We start from the raw sequence: 12,429 nt of genomic DNA on the forward strand, positions 1-12,429 counted from the left end.
AACTCAAACATTCTCTCAATGTCTCCCATTGACATAAACTTATGATTTATGCAACATTTGAAGCACAGGTCTGTCAAGTTAGTTCGAAATGTGTCTGGTAGTGAATAGTGAAAAGGCTGGTTAGCGATAGTGGATGAGTATGATTAAGGAGAATCTAAGATGGCCACCGCCCTCACCTCGTTGGCCTTCTTCTGGCCCGGCGAGGGCACAGGGCTGTGCTCGGTGCTGTCTACTTCGCTGTCGCTGTTGCTGGCCTCGCTATTTGCGCTGGTGCCGCTGACGTGGCGCTTCTTCTTCTTTTCGTCCCGGCCCTGGTTCTGGTGCTTGTAGTGCAGCACCGCCTCAAAGTTCATCACCGCCCATGCGTGCCAGGCCTGCGGAAAAAGGTATGCCAGGTGAAGAAATATATATATATTAAAAAAATGTATTATAAGACATAGAAAGTCTACATGTCGAAACATATGTTTGAACTTATGTTATCGCACTTATCACATCAACTTCCAGTCCGTTAGCCAATTAGTTTCCGGTTTACTGAAGGATACGTGAGATGTCCTGGAGGAGTCCGGCCCTCTGGGGAATGTTCTGGGTCTAAACAGATGTCGATCGTGTTCTTGGTTGTTATGTAATAAGCTACTGAGAGATGGGGGGGGGGGGGGGGGCTCTCAATAGAGGAAGAGCTTGGCTTTCCTGCAGTGTGGGCATGGGCCTATACAAGCCCAAAGGTGCCCTTGGTTCCTTTCAAATCAACTCATGTCTCTAATAACATACAAGCCTTATGTGAAGTAAATGGAGGAGTCAGCACGAGGTCCACAGCGTGAATGCTGATGAGAGTGACAGGGGTTGGAGGGGAGTGGTTAACCGTGAGAGGGTCACTGACCTTGTACCAGTTGCGGTCGTGCTCCGTGGAGTGGTTGTAGTACTGCAACACTTTGGGGATGGTGCTCTCGTTAATGCCCTGGAGACTGAGCTGCCACTCACCCAGCTTCAGGAAGCACCTAGGAAAGGAGGGAAGGAGGGATTGAGAGAGAGGGATAGGGAGAGACGGTCTTGGTCACTATATAGATCGTCAGCAGAATACGGCCCACGCTCGTGAAGTGTCTCAGAGTAGGAGTGCTGATCTAGAATCAGGTCCCCTCCTATCCACGTAATCTTATTTGTTTGTGATCGGAAAGGTAAAACTGATCCTAAATCAGCACTCCTACTCTTGAGACCCTTTATATGGGAGACTTAGTACCTGGGGCCTCATTTATGAAGCTGCATGAGCACAAAAAATACTCAAAACCCTGCGTGCAGTTTTCCCGCAACGGTTGGTATTTATGAAATGTTGATCTTGACAGGAAAGTGTGCGTATCTCCACGCAAATCACCAGAAGGTTGATCGACTGTATAGCAAGCAAATAGGCTTATTGTTCCTTTGGGGGAAATAGGTGGTGTTTGATGCTTAGGAATAATAATAATGGTAGGCTAATAAAGACATTAAAGCGTAGGCCTAATGATAAAATATGCATTTGCCGTTGGTATTTTAAATTGGATTATTTCCACTACACCACAGAAAGTAGGCTACCATTTATCAATCACTAATTCAATAGCCAAGCACACTCGAAAGTAAATAGACCGGTTGTCTTGACAGTATGTGACAGTATGGGTAGGCTACAGTATCGCCGCGTGATAGGATTAGGAGCACGACATCATATCCTAGCCCATTTCATTTCAGATCCTATACCAAGGTAGGAGACACACAATCATGTATTGATAAACAATGTATCTTTTGCATAGAAGTGTGGGCTGTAGCATTTACTTTTAAATTGGTCGAAAGGACAATCAATCTTGCAGAATGTGCGGCCAGTGTCGTGGCACTCGCTAGGCAGCATGCATTTTCTCTTTGGAAAAGTCACTGCAACATTCTGTCCACTCCTCTACAGAAATGTGATAACATTTGCCATTGCGCTTTCTTTTAGGAATGATCATGGCCCAGTTCCAACATCTCCTCCAAATCATACTGCAAATGAGGGCGTTTTTATTACCATAGAAGCTGAACGGAGGAAGGTTTCCAGGCGAGGTTATAGCGCTTGTTCATGACCGCACAAATATAATATGGCTCTGATTTAGCAATGAAAACATGCACGACAGTATATGTTGCGTGCGACAGTTTGATAAACGCATATCATTTGTGTGACTCATGCAAATCCTAGGATCTCCACGTATGTCAGAATTTAGTACGGAATTTACACACGGTTGATAAATGAGCCCCCTGGTCCTAGATCAGCGCTCCTTTTCTGAGACGTTTGTGAATACGGGCCCAGGGCTGCATCAGAGTCCGATAAATTGCCTTAGCAACACACAATCATGTCAACAGCTATAAGGGCTGGTATGTGAGATGAAGCTCTTACACTAAGTCTGTTACAATAGTTAGTTAGTGTGATGAACGCTTTCCAGGTGGTGTTTCCTGGCAGTCCATCTCCCCTCTCTAATGCCAGGCTCGTCCACACACTCCTCTCTACCCTCTATTACCTTGTATGGCCAATGACATGCTTACCTAGGCCTAAGGCCAAGATCTGTGGGACACTTCTGGAGAAAATGGATATTAACTGAATCCACCTTTAACTTTACTATGAGAAACGTCTGTTTTGTGGTAACAATTTTAAAAGTATGTTGGGGAAGTTATCTTATACACTATGCTCGCTGTCATCACAAGTTGTCTGGGGGAGTTGGCAATGGATGTTCAACGCAGTACTAGTGCAGCCCCTTAAAATAGAAGAGAATGATGAGAAAACTTGGAAATCGCACAAAGACATTTATCATACTTAGGCGTCATTACTAAAAGCAGTGGTGCATTAGCTACTGAAAGGTTTTGGCATCACTTAAGTGATTTTCAATGTTTTATGTTGGTGGTGAGTGTGAGGGAACATTGTTTTCAATGTTTTATGTTGGTGGTGAGTGTGAGGGAACATTGTTTTATGTTGGTGGTGAGTGTGAGGGATATTGTTTTATGTTGGTGGTGAGTGTGAGGGAACATTGTTTTATGTTGGTGGTGAGTGTGAGGGAACAATGTTTTATGTTGGTGGTGAGTGTGAGGGAACATTGTTTTATGTTGGTGGTGAGTGTGAGGGAACATTGTTTTATGTTGGTGGTGAGTGTGAGGGAACATTGTTTTATGTTGGTGGTGAGTGTGAGGGAACATTGTTTTATGTTGGTGGTGAGTGTGAGGGAACATTGTTTTATGTTGGTGGTGAGTGTGAGGGAACATTGTTTTATGTTGGTGGTGAGTGTGAGGGAACATTGTTTTATGTTGGTGGTGAGTGTGAGGGAACATTGTTTTATGTTGGTGGTGAGTGTGAGGGAACATTGTTTTATGTTGGTGGTGAGTGTGAGGGAACATTGCCTCGTGGTCGGTCTTCCCAGTGGTTGTGCTTGCTATATCAATCATCATAAAAAAAACACAGACACTCGAGGAAAACTGCCAAATAATCGAGTCGTGTTCGATTTACACGGGCCAAGCTCGTGATTGGTTTATAACACGTCTGACCAGGAACTGGCGAATCCTGCGCAGCCATCCATCCCTCAGCTCCTAACTGTACGCTGCACCCGTTTCCAGAGAGCACTTGTAATAAATGATCCATTAGCATTGCGTAACGCTGCGGAGTGCTTTTTCCATGTGAAAATACAGTACTGGTTCAGTTCACCTCTGACAAACCGCTTCAGGGAAAAACACAGTAAAACCGTCTGCATGGGAGAACCACTAGTGCCAGAAGTGCTTCACTGTTCCCACAGGAACTCAGACCGGAGATTGCAGGTCTTATCATGATCATTGTGTCGAAATATGCAAATACATATCGCTGAAATTACAATGAATTCTTTCGGGGATGGAGAAGGGGGGGGGTGGTGGTGTGTGTGTGTGTGTGTGTGTGTGTGTGTGTACAGACCAGGTGTACGCCATTCCACAGTGCCAACCCATTTGCAGGAAAGTGTGTCAGCACGTCGGGAAGAAAACAGTGCTGACGAACATTCCACAGACAACTAGAATCTGGAAGTGCGACAGCAAGTATGAAACACTCCTTTCCTGGTTTCCTGTTAGCTTGTTGCCTCATAAGAATTATGAGGTATGTATTTTGTGTGTATGTGTGTTTGTGTGCGTGTGCCTCTAAGATGAGGGTTTTACTGTAAGAAGGCTCGTCTCCTGTGTGTGTGTGTGTGTGTGTGTGTGTGTGTGTGTGTGTCTAAGAGGAGCCTTTTTACTGTACCTTTTACTGCAAGTAGGCTAGTCTGCTGACCAAAGATTCAATACATTCAACCCATAAAGCTCAAGCACTGTTTTTTTTTACCCCTGCTTGTGTTCATTTGGAGGCTAACGTGAAACACAGCATTTTACTGAGTAAAACCTCACACACAAACGCACACAAAACCTGGTGTGTCAGAAGTAAACTTTCCCCCAAAATAACTGGCCTCTGAGATACCCTCGGGCGCTCATTTGAAGTCCGCTCCATGAAGGAGAGCGCTTTGGGGAATGGGGATCGTGCTGGAAGTATTTTCATGGGCCCGTCAAGCATACAAACAACTTCCTTAGGCTATCATGTCTTGTAGAGGCGTTCTAAAAACGGGAGTCTTTCTATATTTAATCCGTTGACGGTATACACAAGCACCAAACAGAAATACATGCGACGAGCAATGGTGATTGGGAGCATTGCAAAAAAGGGTGTTGTTGCAAATGGGAGGAGCTTCCGACAGGAATAGAGAAAGACCTCCAGTCCCTTTCTGCCCATTACTGATCTCAATTCAGCTTGTCCATCCCCAGTTCTAACCTTGGCCGTCAGGCTAAACCACAGAACAGATCCTGGACCAGCTGCTCATGTTACTCGTCCACTGCCATTGCTCAGCATCCGTACGCTGAAGGTGTAGCCATTTTGTGTCAAAACACTCAAAACAGCAACTATTCTTACAGAGAGAAGAGGTGAAGATGGTAGAATGTGACAGGAGACAGGGTGAAGAGGCAGAGGGCAACACCCGGCCAGTATGGGACACGCTGGGCTGGGGGGTGGATGTAGGCCAAGCCAGGTGCTGACAGTTCTCGCTTGCCAGAGACACACCTGGTTTGCAGTACCCGTGGGCACAATGCCACATTTGGTTGAAGATAAGTAGCTGGATTCCTGGATGCCCGTTGGCTGAGGGGTGAGTGATTGCGCAGAATGAAAAGAGACAAAACTTGTCCGGGTTTGCAAAACTAAATGCAAGTACAAGGAGCGAGGGAGGGAGTGGAGGAGTATTACGACCAGGGTTGGGTCACGGTCATGGAGAAAGAGCACAACTCTCTGTACGTGACCCTTTTAGGTGAGAGAGAACATGACGTGGTGGGCAGGTCTGGGAAAAGGTGTGTGTGTGTGTAAAAAAAAAAAATCAAGCACACACTGCATTAAAAACATTTGATTTTTCCCCCGGAATGTAGTTGCGGTAGGAGTCCTGACCTGGCCATAAGCTTATGGAGCTCCTGCTTGTGTTGCTGGTCCTCGGCGGCGATGGCATGCTGGGCCTGCTGCTGCATCCCCTGGACAAAGTGCTGCATGTGCTGGAAGGCTTCGATCTGATGGGGGACAGAGGAACAACAGGGGGGTGGGTGGGTGGGGGCAAGGGACTCTCATTCAAAATGGGGATTTAACTCAACTCTCCTGTGAATGCTGTCGCCAACGCTCTATGATATCGCCCCCCTCCCCCCCCACACACATCTGACAAGAGTTATATTAAACTGTGTTTCTCTTTATATTTAACTGCGTTTATCTTTTGCCTTCCATTGGGGAGGGTTTCTGAAGAGTTCAGTAGGGCAGGGTGTCGCAAAACCTTAAGCAACCGAAAACTAAAATCTGCATTCTTATAGAACCTAATGTCAGGTATTCCCTCACTGTTTCAAAACGTTTCCCCCACCTACTGGACAGGACCCCGTTGTTCCACTCCCAGTCCAAAGAGTCCAGAGGGGGGATGGATGGCTCCTCTCTGGCAGGGGCTGGGGGATTCCTGCCTTGTGAGCGGCTCCTGCAGCTGGCCCTAGTATAGCCCTGTGGCGGGCAGCAGGAGCAGCACGCTCACACTTACGTAAGCCCAAGCCCCAGCCCCAACACTTCCCTAATGAGACCCACACTGGGAGAGCCAGGAACTTTGGAACACGTGGAAGAATGGTGTGTGTGAGGGGGGAGGAGGTGTGTGTGGTCGGGGGGTGGGGGGGTGGAAGTTTGTGTGTGTGTGTGTGAGCATTTATATATCGACCGGTCCCTCTGTTGCGCTAATGGTGTGGTTGGAACGTGACATTTTTCACTGCTTGGTTATTTATGCTCTTCATTTCAGTTGATTCCCTAACACATAACAGTCCACATTATTTCATGAACCTACACATTACAGCCCTGCATTTCCTTACGTTGCACAACAATGAGAAAACAACATTTTTATCTTCAGCTACAGAGAAAGCCTGTAACAACGGTATAGCTACTATACCTTGTGTTGGCTCTTCCACATGTACTTCATGTAGGCATAGGTAACGTGGGGGTGGGCGGTGGGCAGCGGGTGGTCCAGCTGCTTTGAGGGGTCCACCCCCAGGAGAAGGACCAGGGTCTTGTGGGCCAACGCCTGGGAGAGAAGAGATTCACATTGATCCATTTCTATCATAATACTCAACCTCACACACGCACAAACCCAAACTGTACACACGAGGCTAGGTGCAGCACAGTGTCAGCCGCAGAGCAGCGCCAAAGTGGAAGAAAGTGTCAAAGGGGCTCAACGGTGGAAACCTCGAGGTCAGTCTCCTATAGCCCACTCAGACCTCTAGTCAGGGACCCCCCGTCATTTCACATAGTTGATCTTTTCCAGAGCTAGCACGCCTAATTCAACTAATCATCAAGCCCTTGATTAGGTGAATCAGGTTTGCTAGTTAACGGCTCCAACAATATTGTGAAAGTCTGAAGTACCGAGGAACTGTTTGAGAACCACCGCCCTAGCTTCCAACTCCCGTGGACGTACAGACCCCCAGATTTCCCCAGGCTCATTTGAACCTCTTGCTAAATAAACAGCTTAAGTATACCACACTACTGTGGCGGGAGTAACTAACCATTGACCCCTGTGGAAGGGCCATTTAGAACAGTGCAGGCATTCTTTTAGATGTTGCTCGTTTGCCCATAATCACGTTCTTCGCTCGCCGATTGATGTTCGCTCCTGTGAGTGAAAACCTCCACAATTCTCTGACATCATAACGGAACGTTCTGAAAGGATTGCGTTACAATTAGAAAGCTGGTCGGGTGCCTGCAATCCACCACAATCACTTGCAATAAAACTGGCACCAGGGAGGGAAAACGGTGACACTTTCATTAAACGGGTTTGAGGTATGGTTTATAAACAGTGCGATTTCTGAGAGGTGCGTTACATTTGCACAGTCGTTCCAGTGAGAGCTGAGGTCACTGGAAAAATAGGGATGTCAGTAAGTATTCAAATCCAGTAGAATAGATTCCCCCTTGGATTGACACAAAATAATTGTTTTAGCAAATTCCTTCCATTCTGGTTGTACTAATGTCAAGTGACAATGACATCACTTGAACTCATCCTGATACTTCAGATACAGCTTATAGCTGTATCTGAAGGGAAATACACTAGATAAATACAAGCCGATTGCCAAACAAGGTGGTCACTAAACACCACAAATCGTGTATTTTTGTTGTTGTTGCCATTTATGACAAAGAAATCGATCCCCAGATACCGGTGAATGTTCCCTTTGTTTTATTGAGTGCAACGTTTTGTCCAGGCCTGGTCGAAATGTTACACATCATAAATCGTGAGCTGAACAACAGAGTGCACCAAATCACGCTTTCATACTACATGTTTTTGCAAGGATAACTGGTTGATGGTGGAGACTAACCGGTTGAAAAAAATAACCCTTACTGACATCCCTATTTTGAACAATTTGGCAAATGACCCATTAGCTGTTCCTGTGCCAGTGAACTCACCAGACGTCCACTCTTGCCACAGAGACTGGCGTACTTGAGCCAGGTCCGCATATCCTCGTGGGGGTTGATGACCAGCGAGCGAACCATTAGGATCCTCTGCCAGTCCTCCACTATCCGCTGGCAACCCTAAAGACGGAGAAACAACGAGCAATCAATCAATGATATAATTAGTATTAATCAATCACATATATTTCAAAAAGCCCTTTTTACATCAGCAGTTGTCACAAAGTGCTTTACAGGAGACACAACCACACACAATGACCAGGTAGGTAGTTTTTTTCCCCCATTCTATTCTCTAGAGCCCCCAAACTCAACTGGTGGACCAGATCCGGACCCAAAACGGGGACAATACGGACCACAGGTCCCGACAACAACAGACTGGCCAATAAAAAGAAAAGATTAAGATGGGCAAAAGAACACAGACGCTGGACAGAGGAACTCTGCCTAGAAGGACAGCACCCCGGAGTCGCCTCTTCACTGTTGACGTTGAGACTGGTGTTTTGCGGGTACTATTTAATGAAGCTGCCAGTTGAGGACTTGTGAGGTGTCTGTTTCTCAACTAGACACTCTAATGTACTTGTCCTCTTGCTCAGTTGTGCACCGGGGCCTCCCACTCCTCTTTCTATTCTGGTTAGAGCCAGTTTGCGCTGTTCTGTGAAGGGAGAAGTACACAGCGTTGTACGAGATCTTCAGTTTCTTGGCAATTCCTTGCATGGAATAGCCTTCATTTCTCAGAACAAGAATAGACTGACGAGTTCCAGAAGAAAGCCTTTGTTTCTGGCCTGTAATCAAACCCACAAATGCTGATGCTCCAGATACTCAACTAGTCTAAAGGCCAGTTTTATTGCTTATTTAATAAGCACAACAGTTTTCAGCTGTGCTAACGTAATTGAAAAAGGGTTTTCTAATGATCAATTAGCCTTTTAAAATGATAAACTTGGATTAGCTAACACAATGTGCCATTGGAACACAGGAGTGATGGTTGCTGATAATGAGCCTCTATACGCCTACGTAGATATTCCATAAAAAAATCTGCCGTTTCCAGCAACAATAGTCATTTACAACATTAACAATGTCTACACTGCATTTCTGATCAATTTGATGTTATTTTAAATGGACAAAAAAATTGCTTCAAAAACAAGGACATTTCTAAGTGACCCCAAACTTTTGAACAGTAGTTTATATATATAAAAAATAAACGTCCTCTCACTGTCAACTGCGTTTATTTTCAGCAAACTTAACATGTGTAAATATTTGTATGAACATAAAATTCAACAACAGACATAAACTGAACAATGTGACTAACAGAAATTGAATAATGTGTCCCTGAACAAGGGGGGGGGGGGGCTCAAAATCAAAGGTAACAGTCAGTATCTGGTGTGGCCAACAGTTGCATTAAGTACTGCACTGCATCTCCTCCTCATGGACTGCACCAGATTTGCCAGTTCTTGCTGTGAGATGTTACCCCACTCTTCCACCAAGGCACCTGCAAGTTCCCGGACATTTCTGGGGGGAATGGCACTAGCCCTCACCCTCCAATCCAACAAGTCCCAGACGTGCTCAATGGGATTGAGATCCGGGCTCTTCGTTGGCCATGGCAGAACACTGACATTCCTGTCTTGCAGGAAATCACGCACAGAACGAGCAGTATGGCTGGTAGCATTGTCATACTGGAGGGTCATGTCAGGATGATCCTGCAGGAAGGGTATGAAGGAAGAGGATGTCTTCCCTGTAATGCACAGCGTTGAGATTGCCTGCAATGACAACAAGCTCAGTCCGATGATGCTGTGACAGACCGCCCCAGACCATGACGGACCCTCCACCTCCAAATCGATCCCACTCCAGAGTACAGGCCTCGGTGTAACGCTCATTCCTTTGACGATAATGCGAATCCGACCATCACCCCTGTTGAGACAAAACCGCGACTCGTCAGTGAAGAGTACTTTTTGCCAGTCCTGTCTGGTCCAGCGACGTTGTTGCCGGTGATGTCTGGTGAGGACCTGCCTTACAACAGGCCTACAAGCCCTCTGTCCAGCCTGTCTCAGCCTATTGCAGACAGTCTGAGCACAGATGGAGGGATTGTGCGTTCCTGGTGTAACTCGGACAGTTGTTGTTGCCATCCTGTATCTGTCCCGCAGGTGTGATGTTCGGATGTACCAATCCTGTGCAGGTGTTGTTACACATGGTCTGCCACTGCGAGGACAATCAGCTGTCCGTCCTGTCTCCCTGTAGCGCTGTCTTAGGCGTCTCACAGTACGGACATTGCAATTTATTACCCTGGCCACATCTGCAGTCCTCATGCCTCCTTGCAGCATGCCTAAGGCACGTTCACGCAGATGAGCAGGGACCCTGGGCATCTTTCTTTTGGTGTTTTTCAGAGTCGGTAGAAAGGCCTCTTTAGTGTCCTAAGATTTCATAACTGTGACCTTAATTGCCTGCCGTCTGTAAGCTATTAGTGTCTTAACGACCGTTCCATAGGTGCATGTTCATTAATTCTTTATGGCTCATTGAACAAGCATGGGAAACAGTGTTAAAACCCTTTACAATGAAGATCTGTGAAGTTTAGATTTTTATGAATTATCTTCGAAAGACAGGGTCCTGAAAAAGGGACGTTTCGTTTTTTGCTGAGTTTATATAAATATATGTTGGAAGAGCTAGACCGCTTTTTATTTTGTGTTCCCCTTTGTGGTTTGCTCCACATTTATTTTCACTCCCTAACCTAAGTTTGTGTGGGTTTTCTTTTCTTTTGATTTGTCTGTTATCAGGCAAGTCTAGTGAGCTTCCATGGTGGGTGTTTAAGGCCCTACTCAAGTTTGCTTAGCCAGAACCAAGTCAGAAGGCACCTCCATGGATGCCTTTCATACACATATATATAAATACATACAAATACACATAAAAATATATTTTCCTTTATTATTTCCCACAAACCCTACCACCCTCTCCTAATTGGAGTAAACTAATAAACAACAACACTTAGGCTTCTACTTCCAGCTTATACATACTAGGTACATTTTACGGACACAATTTATTTTACAATAGTTATATTTTGTTTGTTTTTAGTCCTGGTCTTCCTCTGACCTCCACCTTTCCCATCTATTTCTGATGTCCATCCAGTTTGGTTTCTATTTGCCATGTATTTTTAACTGTGCTTTTTCACAAAAGTTCTGAACCTATATACATTTTACAGACACAGTATATTTTACATTTGTTATCTTGTTGTTATTAATCCCACCCTTCAGCTCCATTCAACCACTGCCATCTATCTTTTAACACCATCCAAATTGGATTTCTATTTGCCATATATATATATATATATATATATATATATATATATATATATATATATATATATATATATATAGTTTCTACAGATTGTAAATTAAAGATAAACATGTTTGCTAAAAGTATTATGATATTATTAATTGATTGACTATGACTTTTCAAATCACCAAGTATTGCTAGCCGCTCTTAAATAGCACCTGTGCCAGCACTGGTGAAACTAACTATTGACTAACAAGGCGACAGGTGCAACACATCCTGATCAACGAGGATGATTCCAATCAGGGCAAACCACATCCAAACAGAACCAAACTCAAGTCAAAAATGAAATAGAGCAAAACCCCAAAACCTATAACATTCTTAAATAACTTCTTAAGAGGCCCCAGACTTTTATGTGGGGACACATGGTTCTCGTCTCAGGTGGTTGGTTCTCAGTTCACAGAAATGCTTTCCACTTCATTCCAGGGGTGCATCCCAAATGGCACCCAATTCCCTATATAGTGCACAACTTTTGACCAGAAAAGGGAATAAGGTGCCATTTAGGACACAGCCCAGGTCGTTTGACGGAGGAGTGTTCGACTCTCTTGACAGATGTGTCAGGTTAGTCGCCAGTAAATCACAGGAGAAGAAGAGCCTGTCAACATTTCACCCTGAGACTCTGGTGCTGCCATTAAACTAGCCCTGTTTTGTCTGCTGGAGCCTCGCAATCCAACCCCCCCACTCCTCTTCTTTTATGAATGGAAAGAGTGGAACCATCAAGACCTTTCACTACACAAGGACATGAGGAGGGTTTAGGGGTTTATATATTCCCCTGGAAGATGTGACAGGCCTTAAGGTCTTATGGAGAAGTAAATAATAGCCTTGTTGGTGTCTATGCAATGAATTCAATCACTTTTTGAAAACATCTCTTTTGATTTAAACAAAACTTCCCATACATGTTTGCCCATGGAATAAGTCACTTTTTGGACCAGAATGACAAAACATTCAGGAGATCGAGGTGCTCAAATTGAACCATTTTGCATACCCCACCACAGCAGTTTGCCAAAAGGCATGAAAAGTCTCTCAGACCATGAGAAGCAAGATTCTCTGGTCCAATGAAACCAAGATTGAACTCTTTGGCATGAGTGGCAAGCGTCACGCCTTGAGGAAACCTGGCACTATCCCTACGGTGAAGC

At 45.1% G+C, this 12,429-nt stretch overlaps 1 protein-coding gene across 2 annotated transcripts in view; it reads right to left on the reverse strand.

Moving 5' to 3' along the window:
- The window catches only part of mtor (mechanistic target of rapamycin kinase), a 134,150-nt gene that overhangs the window by 17,117 nt on the left and 104,604 nt on the right, over positions 1–12,429 (reverse strand). For both annotated transcript variants that reach the window (XM_014146133.3, XM_014146132.3), the window contains exons 35-39: positions 7,976–8,101; positions 6,477–6,608; positions 5,459–5,574; positions 878–995; positions 177–374 (exon numbers count right to left, since the gene is read on the reverse strand). In XM_014146133.3, coding sequence (XP_014001608.1) covers positions 177–374; positions 878–995; positions 5,459–5,574; positions 6,477–6,608; positions 7,976–8,101 — 690 coding nt within the window. The remainder of the gene's footprint in view (positions 1–176; positions 375–877; positions 996–5,458; positions 5,575–6,476; positions 6,609–7,975; positions 8,102–12,429) is intronic.

The sequence above is a fragment of the Salmo salar genome, chromosome 15, assembly GCF_965601325.2.
Source record: "Salmo salar chromosome 15, fSalSal1, whole genome shotgun sequence".
Lineage (NCBI taxonomy): Eukaryota > Metazoa > Chordata > Actinopteri > Salmoniformes > Salmonidae > Salmo > Salmo salar.